The sequence below is a fragment of the Zeugodacus cucurbitae genome, chromosome 3, assembly GCF_028554725.1.
Source record: "Zeugodacus cucurbitae isolate PBARC_wt_2022May chromosome 3, idZeuCucr1.2, whole genome shotgun sequence".
Taxonomy (NCBI): domain Eukaryota; kingdom Metazoa; phylum Arthropoda; class Insecta; order Diptera; family Tephritidae; genus Zeugodacus; species Zeugodacus cucurbitae.
The window spans coordinates 9,903,906-9,923,151 of NC_071668.1; the positions used below are offsets into that span (position 1 = coordinate 9,903,906).

Below are 19,246 nucleotides of genomic sequence, written 5' to 3' on the forward strand. Positions count from 1 at the left end.
GCGAAAAATAACATACAGCCAGCAACAACAACAATAACAACAAACAAAGCAGTTACCGTTTTAAGCCTGCAGGCCAACCAAATGACCAACAAACAAGTCAGCAACTGTCGTGTAACAGCGACAAGGCAAACGCACAGTTGCAGCAACATTGTTTATACACATGTATACAGAGAAACACACATGCCGGTGTATATGCATGCATACAAACAAGTGGCAGCCTTATATTTATGTGCAATTTGCAATAACAACATGTAAGAGCAACAATTTCAATTATGCTTGTCCCTCGAATGTTGTTGTTGTTATTATTGTTGTTATTGTTGTGCTTATCATTACTGCTGACTTCATTCTGCTGGTCTTGTCGCTCTTTTTGCTTTTATTATTGCAGCTGCCCAAGTCTGCTGCAGTGACATCAACAATTTTCACCGCTCTCGGCAGCTTCGCGTGTTCGCATCGAGTAATTGTAATTGTAATTGACATTGCATTACATAACATAAAGTGTGTTGTTCGCTTCGCTTGCTGTTGTTGTTATTGTTGTTGTTCGCATACAAATACAAATATACTGGAGTAGCGAAAATGTATGACGGCACCAGCAACATACACTAGCATGCATATGCGATAAGCGCTCTAACAATAACAACAATAATTGCAACAACAACAGCAACAATAATAATTGCAACAACAAAAACAACTACAACAAATGCAGTTGCAATAGCAAAATGCTGCAATATGACTGTCAAAGGCACTGAGCGGCGATCGCTGGACTCTTACATATATCCGTGTGTGTGTGTTCCAACAGCAGCGCAGCAACAACCGTTAGGGCCGTTTGCGGAAATGCTATAGCCGCTGGTCAAATTGTGCTTGGCGTTCACTATAAAATATGCAAGCGGCTTTCGGGTGTGTGTGTTTCTCTCTTTGCATATGTTAGTATGTCTGTATGTCATTCTCAATTGCTTGTAGCCGTTGTAGCGACAACATTTATGGCCATACTATAGTAATTGCTACGTTCACATACGTGCCATGTTATGCTACCATGTACATTAGTAAGTGTGTGTGTGTGTGTGTGTGATTGTGTTCGCTCGCATGTAGATTTTATCGTTTAAGCGTACAATTTTACAGTAGTTAAAATGTCAACAGCTTGCTATTTTTTAATTATTTTGTGGCAACATGCCTCGAGGTTGTAATTGATCTTCCACATTGGCATTAAAGCAAAGCGTATTTTGAGTTATGCAACATAAATGTGTGAGAAAATATATTTTTCCACTAGAATACACAAATATTATTTAGAAGTACTGTTGGTTTAAAAATATTTACTGAACAAATTTACAACTGTACTCCTGCACCTTTTCAAGCTGTGTCAAACTAACACCAAATGAAATGAGACTATGCAGCAGATCGAACACATACTCCCTGGTCCAATAAAATCCACGAAAGATTGGTATGCGGTTGGCATGCAGATTTCTGCCACAAAAATAAATATCCAGCTGTAAAAATTAAAAAAAAAAAATATTTTTTTTATTTATAAAAAATATAAATGAAACTCTGATACTCACCTCACGCAGCAATTCACCACAGTCCGCGCACATTTCACCACGTCGTGACAGTTCACTCTCCAGTATAGTCAAAATGGTGCTCAACTCAGCCTCCGACGCGTTGTATGCATCGCTCAGCATGCCAATGAGCAGCATATTCAAAACATATTTGAGCATCAATGGCACTAGTGCACCAAAAAATTTACCCTGATAAATGACACACATGATGAACTGTTTGGTGAGATGCACACACAACATATTGTCGAGCACCAGCAGCTTTTCGAACCAACCGAAATAGGCCACAAAACGCGTTAACAGCTTTTCCGTTTGACCACGCAACACGATTGCACGACGAAGTGGTTCGTTATAGCGACGACATTCGTGTAGCTCACAGCAAACAGCTGTTTCGTTGGCTATGCGTTGATCGGCTTGCTGTCGTATGTACTTGACCAAAGTTTCATGAAGCTGTAGCAACCTTAAAATCATCATATAATTAGCGATGTAGGCGAGCTCAAAGAGTGGAAAATTTATAATATGTGTAAGTAAGCTGTTGAAAACACGCGTGGATGCTATGAAAGCCACAATTATTACGGCAAATTTAAATAACAACAATAGCAGGCGACACAGTTCAAGACTTTCACGCCGCTGCTGGCCACAAAGCTGCGTAATATCCGCTTGTATTTGAAAGAATTCATTCAAGAATCGTTTCAAAAAACAACTGGTTTCCTGACATTGCAACTGAAAGAGAATTGTCGCTAAACTGATGATATGCACGATGAATACTACCGAAGAGTATAAAATTAAAATCAGCTGTACATCCGCAAATTGCTTGTGTTGTCGCCAATGTTTCATAAACCAATTCAATGGTATTGCTATTAACACAAAGCCGTAGACTGCAACAATAAAATCCATTGTATAATGTATAGTTTGTCGGAGGCAACTATTCCGTGCGCGTATCTCAAGCCGTTTCGTGTCTTTATTGTAATACAACTTGGTATAGAAGAAGTAACGCATGAGTTGATAGTTAAAACGCGCACAAAGCTCGAATAAGTCCAGCGCCATTTTCCAGTAAGCGACTCTTTGAGGCGAAATTTCAGTGAATACTGAGCTGGTGAAATGTATAACTGGGCGCTCATAAGCATAAACATGCCTTGGTCACTCTCATTAATTGAATCAATTAGCGGCCGTAATGGCATCATTAATGCCAAAAATTATATTCGTAATACACTAGATCTATTTATAGGGTGTTATTGAGTAATGAATACGTATTTCTAAACCCAAGTCTAACTTTTTGTTCAAAGAAGAATATGCTTTGTTCAAAGCATAAACTCGGAATTTCAGTTTAGTGTGCAGAAACACTCAAAATTTCTTATTTTTTATACATTAATCAAGATTATAGTAGAAAATCAGTGTTGCATGTCGCTATGCAAAACATAATAATGGTGTTTAAACAGGGTACTTCGGATTTTCATCAGTTTTTCTTCATGTTCTAAACTCATAATTTAAGATTAAAAAAAAATTTAAAAATTTCAACCTATGTACGATAAACTCTGGGTCTATGATTTATGCTTCACATTAAACACCAGGTCCATTTATTATACGTCAATTTTTTTGTCAATTTTTTTTTCGTTAAACTCCGAGTTTGTAAATAGTGTTTATTGTTAAACATCAAATCGGATTTGTGAGTAGCTCTTAAAGCTAAGTACCCATATTGGTGGAATATATACTTTTTTTTCGATAAACTCGGAGTTTATGGCTGGTGTTTAAGATTAATATCCAGGGATTGGGTTAATGGATTTTTTCTGCTGAGTTTTTTGAAAATATGTTCTTTGTTAAACCCTAAGTTTATGAATAATAATGGTAAGGATCAAAGTTGGCAAACTAAGTACTCGGTTCGTTCATATTCCGTTCCACCTTTTCTATTTAAATCGCTTACATTAACACCTGGTTCATCGATATTACATTTAATAATTATCATACTCATTGCTATTAGTATAAATGCCTGTTATTGATGAATTAGAAAATAAAGTTTCAATTACTTTGAGTAAAAGTAACAGAGGTGTATGTATGTATGTGATTGGAGTAGAAACCGTTTAGCAGGTTATAGCCGTATTGATGATAGCGCACCACTCCTCTCTTTATCTCGCAGTTCGGTGCCTATTCGAGATCCCAAGTGTAACCAGGTCGCTCTCCACCTGGTTCCCTCCAACGGAGTGGAGGCCTTCCTTTTCCTCGGCTTCCTCCGGAGGGTACTGCTTCGAACACTTTCAAAGCTGGAGTGTTTTCGCCCATTCGGACAACATGACCTAGCCAGAGTAGCCGCTGTCTTTTTATTCGCTGAACTATGTCAATGTCGTCGTATAACTCGTAGAGCTCATCGTTCCATTGTCTGCGGTATTCGCCGTTGTCAATGCTAAATCTTCCGCAAACCCTTTCTCTCGAAAACTCCTCGCTTCTGCACCATAAAGCAGGACGGGAATGATAAGCGGCTAGTAGAGTTTGATTTTGGTTCGTCGAGAGTGGACTTATATTTTCAATTGCCTACTCAGTCCAAAATAGCACCTGTTGGCAAGAGTGTTCTGTGCTGGATTTCGAGGCTGACATTCTTGGCTGGTTCCCAGGTATAATTTATTTATTTACAAGAGAAATAATTATAATCCCAGGTATAATATATTGAGGTGTAGAATGTGTTTATTTTTATCCATAATTTATGATGATCATGATCTATCCCTACTCAAGCTTAAATTTAATTAAATTTAATTTACTAATAATAATTTAATGATATAATTTAAGTGACTTCATTTAGATGTTAAGGTGTGCTGCTGTAGCGTCTTCTTATTCTGATTGCAATGGGACATTTATAATAAATCTCAATGAAGAATTAAGAAGGCTGTAAAGTAAGCAATAAACCTCATCTATAATCGCAGTAACCCAGTATAAATCCAGTATCTTATCCAACTCGTTTAACTTCGTCACGATTTCATAATTTATGCAACTTTGAATAACAGAAATTTTCACTTTAACCCATTACTTTTTTGTTTGCTTTTGCCTAGCTTTGCAAATCACTCAGTCTAACAATAATTAATGAGTGCCTACAAAGAAGCTTATTTACTCAACGCGCCTGCACTCCACGAAGCAAGCAAGCTTAGCTGAGCACCGATGCTTCATAAATAATAGCAATTCGCCGCAATTTCTTTTACTTTCCTTTATGCATTCGGCCTTCAGCGCTTGGGGAATTTCTACTCCAGCAATATTGCGTGACAAGCGCAAACTTTTAAGGAAAAGTTGAGGAAAATTTTGCCACTTTATTTTTCATTTCTTCACTCGGCCGGGCCATAATTTACAAGACAAAGGCCGTGACTATGAAAATATATAAATAAAGTGCGAATATTGTTTACAAACAAGAAAGTAATAGTTAAAAATAGCAAAAGCAACAAAGAAAAAGTGAAAATAAAAGAAAAATAAATACTTGAAGAATTGCAGTGTGCCTGGCGTCAGGCCGTCAGTACGTTGAGTCGCGTGTCGACTTTGTTTACTCTTGCCACCTTTTGACAATTATTTCGGTGCGCTGCCCTCCGCTGCTGCACTCCGCTGGCATGCAACAAAGAAACTTGTGTTAAATGCATGCGCTCGTGCGCGCCTCTTACATTTTTCACAACTTAGCGGCGCCAGCAACAACTTTGTGCGACTTTGTTTATCACCTCACGGATGGACGGACGGGTTGCCGCCTTTTAGCGCACAAGTTTAGCCACTTTTGAAGCACGTTGCCACGTTGTTGCAGGCAGTCAGCTAAGTCAACTCGAGCGTTTTATAACGTTTGTTGCAAGTTGTTTGCTGCCAGGTGTTTGCAACGCGCGCGCGTGCCACACTAAATTTACAAAGAATATAAACTGTAATGCCAACAATGAGTAACTTTTTGCACTCGCTTACATACGAAGGACAATGCGGGCAGGCATTTGTTAAGAACTGGAGCAGCTTGACAAAAGCGCGTAGCAAGAAAATGCCAAATTGTTGCAGGCAACATTCTAGCAATATTGCTTGCCATATGCTTTTTATAAGCGACACAGATTGAGGCTGCAAGCATGCTAAATAGGCGAAAGTTAACTCAGTTTTCTTAAGTAGGCACTTAAAATTCGTGGAAAAGTGTATAAAAATGGAGCAACTCAAGGCGAATGTAGGTTATGTGAAAGTAAGGATTGTAAGAAGGAGGTAAAACTTCTAAGAAAGAGTTGGAGATTAATTAAATATAGCTTGTATCGAAGAATATCCATTCCAAAGCACTGCTTTCTCACTTTTCTGAACCCGTAAAGCAGTAATGACAATGGATGTAATTATTATTGAGACCGACATTAGTATTGGTATTGATATTGGTATTTGAATTTGTATTGGTATTAATTAGTGTTGGTATTAGTAGGTATTCGTATTAATATTGGTATTGCTACTAGTATTGGAACTGGACTTGATAATGGTACTGGTATTGGTATTGAAATTCTCATTAGCATTATTAGTGAAATTGGTATAGAGAACGGTATTGATTTTGGCATAATGTTAATGGTAATGGTAACGGCCACTGGTAATGGTAATGGTACTGGAACTGGTACTGGTATTGTTGTAGATATTGGTATTGGTATTGATATTCTCAATAACATAATAATTTTGGTGTTCATGTTTGTATTGGTACAGATACTGGTACTGGTATTGATACTGATATTGCTATTCATATTGGTGTTGGTATTGATATAAGTATTGGTACTGGTTTTAATATCGATATTACAATAGTAATGGTATTAGTTTCACTTAAACTGTATTGGTAATGTATTTGATAATAATACAAATATTCTGGATTTAATATAAGTTCCTTCAATTTTAAATTCTCTTGAATAAAAAAAGTATATTTTCATTAATAAAAAACCGGTTATTAATTTAATTTAATTGGAAAGTAGTAAAGCGCAAGGCGCAAGTTACACTCAGCTATGTCTCAAGTGTACTTCAGTACAACATATGACTCTCGAAGCAGTTTTACAGGGGTGTCTGTTCGCACTTGGCTGGATTAATTGGAAACCCATATGCGTAAAGATATTTACCATTTCAAATGTAAACTTAAGCGGAAACGTTGAGAATGCACCTTGAAAACACACCGCATGGGGCAATGTTGCAAAGCACTTGAATGAGACACTTGAATGTGCGACGAGCAATGCGTGGCATGTTGCTAGCAAAGGAATTCGTAACCAAGTGAAACATTAAAATGCTGAAAATAAATAAAAAACGCTACAAAGGAGGAATAGTGCAGTGCGAAGGCAGTAGAATGAAAACAATAAGTGGGGAAAAAGGAAATGAAATAAAAATAAATAAACAAACACATATGAGCGCGCATTTACTTAAGGATGTGCGCTTAAAACAGGAAGCCAGCGCTCTTACGAGTTGCATGCGGCCTGTCTCAACTGCTGGTGGTAAAGAGGATGTGGTGGGAGAATCTTCACTTGCTTGCTGTATGCCACCGGCAGCTTAGCGCGGCAAAGGAAGTGCTGAAACGCAGTTGGCAATTTGCATTGCCATCATTTGCAATTCGCATTAAGTTTATAATTCCTACGAAGCTTTGCGACGCAAAAGGAGAAAAATAACGGCGCACAATAATCGTATGCGTTGGCGCTGCGATTGTAGAAAACGATATGGTAAAGTAGCAGCAGTGTGGCGGAGCTTTAAGCTGCAGCTACTGCGTTTTTACCCACACTGCTGCATTTTGGTGCCATCTTCGTGCTCTCATACACGACATCTTTTTATTTAACACACACATAAGCATGTCTTGCATTAAAATAAATTTTTTGCCTTTCTTTTCATTTCATTCGCAGGTTCACATCCGCCACGGATAGTCGAGCATCCGATAGATACGACGGTGCCGCGCCACGAACCGGCGACACTTAATTGCAAAGCAGAGGGCTCACCAACGCCCACAATACAATGGTTTAAAGATGGTGTGCCGCTGAAAATACTGCCCGGATCCCACAGGATTACGCTGCCGGCAGGTGGCTTATTTTTTCTCAAGGTAAGCAGCGACAAATAGCCCCGGCATTTACAAAAACAACAATTTAAATAGTGCCGCTTTCAGCTATTTGCCCGCTTTGTTTTATTTATTTTCCTTTATTTTTTTATTTTTTTTTCATCTTGGCATACATTTCTACTTTGCGCTGCATTCCATTTAATTTAAGTTTTTTACCGTTTGATTTTTTTTCACGGAGTTTATTTCTTCGTTTGTTATTACTTCTTTTCTGTCATTTGCCCGCTGAGCCGGATTTATGGGTCGCTGCAATGATAATGGCAATGGCTCGTGCGCACACTGCGCTTTGTAAATGCGCCTGTGGCGTTGCAATTATACGTTGGTCCAACCGTTTTGGTTTCATTTTTTTGATATACCCTGCGCTTATATTATGTAAGCTTAGCAAGTGTACTGTCGCTGACAATAAAGACGGTAGCTTATTTACCTAGATTTTTTTTTCATCTTTGCTTTTCTGAGTATCCGTTGCTTTGTTTAATTTTTTCTGAATTTTTTAATTTAAATATCCTCTTCTCTTAATATACATTAATTGAAATTAACGAAGCCTGAATATGTTTGTGGAATTAATTTGTTGCAAAAAGAGTCTTTAAAGTCTAATCTCTAATGAAGGCTATGTACATACGCTACAGAACTCGTATCTGGCAATACATCTGTGAAAGGTCTTGACATAATCTACAAAACGACGATATGCAAAATTTTGCGTTATAACAGTTATAGACGTGTAAACATGGAGTTCACTAACGTCGAAATTCGCGCTATTTTAAAGTTTTCCTTCGTTAAAGGCAAATCCGCTAGAGAAACGTATCGTGAGATTAATGGTGTTTTTGGGGGATGGTATCCTATCACTTTGAACTGCGGAGGAATGCTTTCGCCGATTCAGAGTGGGTGAAAACGACACCATGGATCAGCCAGCTGGCGGAAGACCTGTGACGACGAATACCGATCAAATCATGGAAAACATCGAGTTAGACCGGCATGTAGCATCTGGTGACATAGCCCAGGAAATGGGAGTTAGTCACCAAACCATTTTAAGCCATCTGCAGAAGGATGGACACAAAAAAAAGCTTGATGTTTGGGTGCCGCATGATTCGACGCAAAAAACCTTCTTGACCGAAATAACGCCTGCGATATGCTGCTGAAACGGAACGAACTCGACCCCTTTTTGAAGCGGGTGGTGACTGGCGACGAAAAATGGAATGGTTTTGCTAACCTTCCTGGCAGTCAATCCCGGCTTGGCCATTGTTTGTGACGATTCACCGGCCTTCGACCACGACCGTTTGCACTTGATATTGTCGTATGTGATCCATTTTTCGTGTTTGGTTGGAATGTAAGGGAATCATCCCCTATGAGCTGGCTAGACACTTAATTCTACCATCTACTGCGAACAACTGGACCGTTTGAAGCTGGCGATCAACCAGAAGCGTCCAGAATTGGCCCACAGGAAAGGTGTAGTGTTCCACCAGGGCAACGCCAGACCACACACTTCGTTGATGACTCGTCAGAAGCTACGGAAGCTCGTATGGGAGAAGGGAGATATTTGCCAACTTAACCTTAAGAAAGGAACTTTTCCGAAGAATTACTGACAGATACATTTCAATATGAACCACATCCGATTCATCTTAACTTTACTAAAAAGATGAACAAATGCTTAAATTAGCAATATTTTTGTGAGAAATTCCAGACTCAATCACCGTTAAAAAAGAAATTGATTCTTTGGAATTAAGAAACTGGTACATGTACTGGTATTATGGAATTATAGATCGATCGATCGGTTTTTGGGCATTGACTTTGATATGACCCATATCTGATTCTCGTCTGTTTTTCTGTCTAGAAAATAAACAAATGTTTAAAGTAGAATGGAAATGTTTATAATAGAATAGAATGTGGATCCTTACAGTACTGGTCCGAAGCATTTCTCTGTGAAGCTCTCTGTTCAGTTTAATGAATTTTCCAATACAATAATTTGCTCTGGTAATTTCTTAAATTATGAATAACAATATAAAAAATATATTATATAATAAATATATTATAAATTTTAAATTATGATTTTTTATTATTCTTAAGTCATATCTCTGACCCAGCATATTCTATTTGACCTCCTTATATACCAACGCCATTTTTATGCCTCACTATCTTCTGCATTTGCTAGATAATTATCTCTGCAGTCTTAAGGTTATTTACTTTTTAATTTAAGCCTCCAGCGTTCTATCTCATTTCTGCCTTGATAATTACTTCCTGACTGGCGTTTTTTGATTTGCAATTTTTTCTCTCTTACTTTCTTTGAGCTTCAAACAGTTGCTTTACAATTTGTTTGTGTGCTTTCTTTTAGCTCTCTTCTTTTTATTTATTTTTTATGCTTTGTGCATTTATATAATTTTTATTCGTATTTAAATACCCATTCTGCCATGTTTCACACCATTTCTGTTTTAATTTGCTGTGTGTTTTTGTAATGTTTTTTGTTGGCTTTTGCCATGTTTTATTTCCATTTAAATTCTCATTTCTCAACTGTTGAGCGTTTGAGCGCACTAATTACTTTTTTGCGATTTTTTTGTTGGATTTTTCTTTTTGTTGTTTTATTTTACTTTTTTTCCTTTGCTATGGCAAAGCGTAGTTGAAGGTTTTTTCGTTTTTTTTTAATTTTTTTATTTTACTTTATTATTTTTTTGTCTTTCCTGTGCCTTGCAGCCGTTAGCAGTCGCCGGAATTTGACTTTAAATTGCAAAGAATGCGCGCAGAGTGTGTGTGTGCAAGTAGCAAAACGATTAAGAGCGAAAATGCTCAACTTCATTAACGTTAGGTAAATAGCGTTGGCAAATCCGCAGGCTATATTTAATTCAACTTTATGCAGCTACAGCGACCTTACTTCATTCACTTGTCGACTGGCTGCGTGTATCTAATGCTGCTGTCGCTGCTGCTGCTGCTCAGAACTCAGCGCCACTCAGCATACTCGACAGCGCATCCGTCAGCGCTCAGCTGTCATTTCCCAACTCTGCGTTTATTTATTTTTACTGCGTTTGATGAGTTAGCGAACAGCTCGTACGCCATCTCTCCTGTGTTGCAAGTTGGCAGTGCGTTGCAGTCAGTTAACATTTGAAAAACAAAAAAATTAACCCATCAGAATCTACCTGCTGAATTCACCCTAGTTTTATAGTTCTCTAATTGTGACTCGTTCAACTCTCTTTCACTTCCTCACTTCTCTGCCGACACCCTTTCACCTTTGTCAGCGCTCTGTCTGCCGTGCGTCTACTGTCTGTTACCTTGGTTAACTGTTTTTCACATACACACACATAATCTCATACAAGTGGTAGCGCAAGTGCTGCACTCTGCTTGTTTACATTCACATTGCTCTCTGTCTGTCATGTTTGTTTAGTCATACGTGTGTGGATGTGTATGTGTGCTTGTGTTTGTTTTCCGCTTTTAGTGCACTTCATACATATGCAATGTTTATTTACTTTCTTGAGTGTATTTGCTTGACGCAGACGAAAACTGCACTCATACGTCGGCTTTTGTATCAGTGTGTGTTTGCCTCGCTTGTGAACTCCAGCTGTCAGAATTGGCCGGGTACAAGGCGACACTTTAAACAATTCCCAACAAGCTCCTTCCAGAGAACTCAGATTCGATGTTGTTCGAAATGGGTCTAACATACTAAATCTCCTCTTTTATGAATAGTTCAATAACTCGCCTCTGTTGGTTGGAAATAAAATATTAATGCAGTCATATCCTGTATAGTTATGTTAATAATTGAAAGGTAGATACTCTTCACTAATTTTAGTCGTTTTTTGACTATAATTTCTAGTAAATTGTTACACGTAAATTTAGTTCTTTAATTTATGTGCTACTCTTGTGTATCTTGAAACTATTTTAATTCTAATTATTTCATTTAAAATCAACTATTTAAGCGATTTCCCCAAAAAAGGTCATTTGGTGACTGTTCGTTTGCTGTTTTTTTTTTTTGAAATTACCATATTATGCAATTTTGCTTAATTTAAAACAAAGCCAGAATGTTAAAGAGTATTTTTTGACAATATTTATAGAAATGGAATTTTGGTAATCCATGGCGGATACGTAACTAATGCCCAGAAGACAAAAATTCAGTGATACAACAGAATTTAATTGGTAGCAATAATAATGAAGAGTAAATATCGTTAGAAAAATGGTAATGGTACACTACTGTAGGATCAAACCTTAGTTCTAAGTGGTATCTTTCATACAACAAGGCAGAAGGAAGTGAGACGGTATATGCACTTATTCCTCAAATTTTACGCCAGCAGCCAATATGTTATAATGTATTGTATAATTATATGCATCTACAACGTTTTTAAAATTTCCTAGCATATAATCCATACTATAACCTTAAGTTTGAAACATTTTAGTGCACCGTGGCGTATGAGTAATCTATAATATTAGGTTGCCAATCGGATCGGATTTAGTTCAGATATGCGCCGTTTCGGGCGATAATCTGTTTCCATCTAGACGGCAACTTCATAATACCATCCTCGTAGACGCCCCGCTTCTTATTTGCGAAGAACTCGGAGAGCCACTTTTCACAAGCTTCTTTTGAGTTCAACTTTACACCACCAAGGGCGTTCGTCATGGACAGGTACAGGTGGTAATCACTTGGCGCTAAGCTCGGGATATATGGTGGATGCTATAAAACCTCCCATCCGAGAGCCCGTAACTTCTGACGAGTCATCAACGAAGTGTGTGGTCTGGCGTTGTCCTGGTGGTACACTACACCCTTCCTGTTCACCAATACTGGACGCTTCTGGTCTTGAAGGCCTTCGACCACGACCGTTTCCACTTTATATTGTCGTATGTGACCCATTTTTCGTCACCAGTCACCATCCGCTCCAAAAATGTGTCGAGTTCGTTACGTTTCAGCAGCATATCGCAGGCGTTGATTCGGTCCAGAAGGATTTTTTAGTATATTAGTATATTAAAGTAAGACATGATTGTAGAGCTGTAGACATTAAAAGAAGACATTATATTAGCTAAAGGATAGGCTTTATTGGCAGCTGCTAACTATTATAAAGTTCGAGTTGTGCATCAATTGGAAATCACATTCAAAAAATATGCTAGAATTTAAAGGTTTACTTCAAAGCGCGGTCATACTGCTATTTTTACACTACATTAAATATAAGCGAAATAAAAATTCTGCAAAAATTCAAATCACAAATAACCTTTACAAACTATACCTACTTCACATTGTACAGCGCCAACAGTGCGTATGAGTAACTTTTATTAGAAAAGAAAAATTATGCAACTCAAAAAAGTAAAAAAAAAAACTGAGCCAAACAAAGTTGCCGCACTTTCACTGCGCGCGAAATTCGTTCAAACACATAAATATCAGCAAGCACATAGCATTTGCTACATACACAGAAGGGGCTAAAGAACTTCATGAGTTTACTTAAAAAAGCTGCTAAATCACTTCAAGATATACTTATTTTCCGCGAGAGTAGCATAAAAGTTCTAAAGAGCTGCTTATGTGCGCACCGCTCCGTTATATAAATATACTTGCATTTCTTTTAAGCAACCATTAGTTATAGCGGCGCATATATTTTTTGGTGGAAACAGCAAAGCGTTGGTAGCACGTAGACACACTCACACACAAGCCTTAGTAAGCAGAAAAGTGGAGTTTGTATTAGTTGAAGAAAATTGCGCACATAACTCTTTGCCAGCACAGCCACATACCACTACATGAAAGCAAGGCAGCGGAGCAATCATAAAGCGAACGCGCCCTCGTAGCGAAGTACGAAAAGAAAATTCATCGCTGCCGACACGCGACTTGGCATTGCACTATGGTGGCAAATAAATTGTATATACTTGCACAAAAGCAGAATTTAGTGGGCATCATAGTGAATGAAGTAGAAAAACGCGCACGGAAAGCAAGCCGAAAAGTGGAATGAATGAACTTACATGCCTCCAATTTTGTTGTTTTATATCTATGTATGTGTGACTTGGTAGCGTATAGCTTGGCAACTCCGCTAGCCTTAGACAACGTTTTATGTGGTGTAGTTGTGCCTGGTTACTGAAACACTCAGCTACTCTCACAACCAAAGCAACGCGCCTTGGTTGTCTTCTACTAAGCAATAGTAAGACTCAAGTGTGCCATGGTAACTCCCAGCGCATTAGTCGCTAGCAACTACGCTTCCACACATAACGACAACATTGTCTTATTGCCATTTGGGTGGCTGAATTTCTTGGTTGCTTGCTTCATTTGCTGCGCTGATCAGCTGTAGCCATCCACATTCTTATAAAACCCACTGCTTCCTTGTATATGTGCGCACGTTTGAGCGCTTGTATTTGCTACGGCGTGTTTGCTACGTGCGTGTTGCGCGCATATTTGTCACAGCCGTTGAGTTAAACATTATCTCGTAAATTTGTTTAATGCTTCTTTAAGTATTTAAATAAGCGCTGTTTGGCTGTTTGTTGTGCTGTGAAAAATTAGTTTTTCAAGTACTTTTTTAAGCTTTGGAAGTGTGAAATACAATTCGTGTTAGCAGGATAATAAAATGCTCCGGATGAATTTAATGTAATTTATATATATTACAACGCTTTATAGTAATGAATATATTGTAAAACCTTAAAGCAAACTTTCAATTAGAATTTAGATAGGTTGTAGGTTTATATATATCATACAGAGTATCCATGGCGTATGAGTGACCCTTGACTTGACTGATGGTTAGCTCTACTTGTCAGTTCGAACTGGCCAGAAAGACTTTTATTTTAATATGTTGAACACTTTTATAAACAAACATGTAAGGAATGGCTAAGTTCGGGTGTAACCGAACATTTTATACTCTCGCAATTTATTTATTTAACTTTATTTATATTATATAATACACAATTTGACCCACATATTCGTCATATATATGGTATAAAGTCCATTGAAAGTTGGAAACCCTAATATTAGGTTAGAAGGACCGAGGTCCTCATGTACGATATATAGGGGCTTTGAAAACCTGTGGTCCGATTTCGACAATTTTTAGAAAGGGGCTACCATACTATAAATGCAGTAGTTCTGTTCCGATATCTTCACTAATACTCATTCAGGTCGCCTATAAACTTCTGGTATATGGGAAGTAAGCGTGATTTTGAACCGATTTGGGCTATTTTCACAACATATCATTGGGGTGCAAGGAAAATATTACAAACCAAATTTCTTTGATACTGGTAGAGTAGTTTCGGAGATATTGTTTTTGACCCATAAGTGGGCGGAGCCACACCCACTTTAAATTTTTTATACCAATTTGGGTGGAACTGTACCTTCTTTATAATGAAATTTAAGGCTTCTGGTGTTTTCCCTTACTGAATTAAAGTATTATTAGTAGTTTCTAACATAACTTTTGTATGGGAGGAGCGTGTGGTTATAATACGATTTCCTCCATTTCTGAACTGTATAAGGTAATAAAAGAAACGATTCTAGAAAGTGTGGTTGATATAGCTCAAGTAGTTTACGAGATATGTACACAAAACTTAGCAGGGAGCGGGGCCACGCCCACTTCTAAAAAAAAATTACATCCAGATATGCCCCTTTCCATAGCTTTATTTATGGCTTAGTTATGGAACTTTATGTGCCCATCTATCAACCTATGGTGCCAAGAAACAAGTGTGGAAAGTTTCATTAAGATATCTTAAGTTTTACTCAAGTTACAGCTTGCACAGATGGACAGACGGACGGACAGACAGACATCCGGATTTCAACTCGTCTAATCATTTTGAAATATATAACCCTATATTTAACTCGTTTAGTTTTAGGATTTACAACCAACCGTTATGTGAACAAAACTATAATACTCTCTTAGCAGCTTTGTTGCGAAAGTATAAAAAGATAAATGTGTGCAGAGACGTCGTAAATGTGTTAGATATTACATTTGGTAATCCATGGCGTATGAGTAACTTTTTAAACCAGGCTTCTGAGATTATAATATTGCTATTATATACAATAATTCGATTTCCTTTGACAAATGCCGGTATAAGATTCTCATTTGCATTGTCTAATAGATGCACTTAACTAATACTGGCCCTACACGCTTTCTATATACTTCTAAGGATATTTTTTTTGTTAAAGATAAACACAAAAACCGACAATTTGAAGTAATTGTATATAGAAAATAAATGAAATCTGCATGTATCTAAATCAGATCTTTAAATATTTTGCTTTTTAATATTCCTCACTTTGATTCGAACCTCTAGCCATAGCTTTAATTTACATCCCCAAAATGAGCGCCCGCTAAATGCCATTCTGGTAACTACGACAACATTGCCAGCAAGCCGCCAAAAAGCCTCACCGCCGCAACAGCGCAATCACAAATGGAATCACTCCCCAATGATTGCGTACGCCGAAAATTTATGATTATTTTAAATTAAAACGGAAACAAATGTTTTCAACAATGACAACGCCAACAGCGTAATAGAAGTGCAGAAGAGAACAGGAGGAGTGAGTGAAGGCAAGCATTGTTAGTGAATAAATATAAAATAGAAGGAAGAAGAATTCGTTCGTTGACCAAAAAGCGATGTAATGAAATAGGTTAAGGGAAAAAGAGACAGAGAGAAAAAGGAAGAGAGAGAGAAGCAGAGTAAGAGCTGGCAGGAATGTGTTGCAAAGTGTAATCAATGGTGCGTAGCGAAAATCGTTTGGCCGCAATCACGCATATAAAACACAACCACACCTTCTGCCCACTCAACAGCCACACTAACAGAGTTAGTGGACTGGTGAGCCTAGTGATCACATGTTGAAGTCCATATATGTTTGTAATGCTTTATTTTAGCCATTAAAACATTATTTCGTTGTATTGATTGGGTGTTTCGTTTTTCACGCATTCACTCAGCGTGGTTTCTGCGACCCTTTAGCGCGCTCTTCGATGGCTAAGCATTGATAATACGCACCGGCGTCATTCTAACCTCACTTTCCGGTTTGCAAAGCTAGACGCATAGGCACAAGCATGCGTGCATTTGGTTTGAATCATAGTAGGTTAGAGCTATGTGTGAGTACTTTTCGTGTCCGTATGTATTTCCACACAATTTCAATACATTGTCCTCTTGTTATTCTCTGTTCTTTATTTCATTCCTCTCATTCAACCATTTATATGGTGTTTGAGTCATTAGAGGCATAATAAATTCATTTGGATTTTCGTACGTGCAAAATGGCAAACAAAATGCGAAAAGAATGAAATTATTTTTTTATTATTTTATAGCATAGTTGTGGAGCTAGTTTGGCTGTAAGTCTCGCTGGGTATATTATATGTATATTTACTGAATGGTTGTGGTCATATAAAATAGAAGGATCTCAATAATAAACTAAACTATAAGCGAAGAGTTTTATATAATTATCTAGCTAAGCAGCAGTTTAGTTTCTCAACCATAACAATTTTTAAAAAAATAAATAAACTTTTTAAATAATGACCGATATGTGACAGGTACACCCTGTCGTATGCGTAACTTTTAATTTCATTCAACTTTATTTTGATATATTTTTTCTTCATTTTTTAACTCATCAATCTAAATTCGAAGAGCAAAAGTTATACAAAATCAATGAACTATTTGCTTAACTAATACTAAGGTGAATTCAAAATGCTATTAAAAACTATTTACCACACACTAACCTATATACATATGTATGTCTATTTCCATACAAAAAAGCGAAAAAATCAAAAGCATCTATAATAAATGCTGCAGTAATAGAATTGAAAATAGTGCAAAGCGAAAAGAGCTTAACGCGATCTCATTAAACGCAAATCATTTGCTACTTTACGCACAACTAAGCTGCGCATTAAAGGAAGGATACTTCATATTCGAGTCAGACAGGATTATATATACACATTTATTTCTTTATAACTGTATTTCTATGCAGAAATGTTTCATATTTTCTATTTTCCACTTTCATTCACTTTTTTCCGTAATTTTTTTGCATTACAACTTTTAATTTCGCTAAGTCATCTGAGTGTAAATATATGTATTTTTTGTTGTTGTATGAGCTACATGAAAAAAATGCGCGCTTAAGCAACGCCGGCTGGCATAGCCGCCATTCAAACGTGTGGACAAAGCTAACTGAGCTAGCTATTAAAGAGTATGAGACAGGCGAACGAAAGCAGAAAAGCTAGAGAAAGCAAAGCGCGATGAAACAAGCGGAACAGAGCGACAGAGATTGTGACAGGCAAAATGAATGAATGAAAAAATAGTATAATGGCGAAAGCATAGTAGTCTGTATATAATACAGATATTATATAGAAACAGACTAGATGTAAGAAGCCGAATTCAAGCAAAAGCAAAAAATAATAACTAGACGCACACACATAGCAGAGTAGCAGCAGCAAATTGTAGTAACATAAATTGTCTAATAGAAAATAATATACAGAAAAGCAAGCGTGCGCTGCCATAGATGCGCAAGCAAGAAAGAGTGTAGTAGCAGCAAGTGGTCGAATGCCACCTAACTACAGTCTTGAGTATTTACTCCTAGTTACATACTAAATCCTTTTTAATGAGCTCATTTCAATAGCAACACGAATGCTAAGTGCACTAACACACACCAGCGAAATTATGTAGCGTTGATATACATATAAATATATATATACATATATATATATATGTATTATGAATATACAATGCTGCTTGGCTGCTGTGCAACTATGATAAACAAAGTGTATCTTCGCAGAATATTTATATCTATGTAACTGTGCTTTATTGCTGTTCTGTATTCATTTGCTACAACACAAATTACATCTCATTTCGTTTCGCGTGCTACATTTAATAAAAATAATAAATGTGTGCGTGATTATAATAATAAGAGTGGCACGGGTGAAATTAAGCAGCAGCAATGGCATCTTTAATCGCTCTCTAGCTATAGATTGAGGCTAGTATTTGTGAGAGAGTACAATAAATGTATGACTTGAGAATTTAGTAATTTTTTATTATTAATGCAGAATTCCATTTAGTTTAATAGAACGTTAGCAATTAGAACGCAATTATTTATATTTTTAGGTTACGATAGTCTGAAAAAATGGAACAAAATGTTAGCAAATAATCCTGGTCTATAATTTCTCTATCAATTATGCATAGACAAGTTTCAATTTAAAAAAAATACTTATTTCAAAGGAATTTGTGATACTCACTAATTAATTCGTTACATACTTATACACAGTTAAATTTCTGTAACTCGAACTTCGATAACTCGAAATTCTCCATAACTCGAACTCTTGAAGTAGCAATAGATATCAAATTTTATACAAATTTCCTTCCATAACTCGATCTTTTTGTCTCTCTAACTCGAAATTTTTGTCTGGATTGTGGTGATTCGAGTTAGAGAAATTCAACCCTATATTTAGCGAGATAAAATATAATAAATGGCTTCAGAAGACAACATGTTGTGATCACTCATTTATGAGTTGGCGTGGAAAAAATTATATATTTTGAAATTCGAGGAATTATTCTCTGTTCTTTAATAAGAAAATAATTAACAAATTATATACTTCAGTAATTTCTAGATCTGGGATTGACATATCGCTCGTTTACATGAATAGTGTCATAACTCAAAAAACACGAAATCAAATAAGAATGTGCCGTTAATAAACTTGTTATGTTGCATTATTTTTTAACCACAACAACGACACATCTCAGTTGTGCCAAATTGGGTATGGTTTTTTTTAGGAAGAGAGACATATTTTGT

The 19,246-nt window shown here is 37.0% G+C and overlaps 1 protein-coding gene across 1 annotated transcript in view; it reads left to right on the forward strand.

The window, feature by feature from the left end:
- LOC105210900 (roundabout homolog 2) overlaps nt 1-19,246 on the forward strand; it is a 143,197-nt gene that overhangs the window by 70,152 nt on the left and 53,799 nt on the right. Inside the window, exon 2 of the mRNA XM_054227152.1 lies at nt 7,379-7,572. Within this exon, the coding sequence (XP_054083127.1) occupies nt 7,379-7,572 (194 nt within the window). The remainder of the gene's footprint in view (nt 1-7,378; nt 7,573-19,246) is intronic.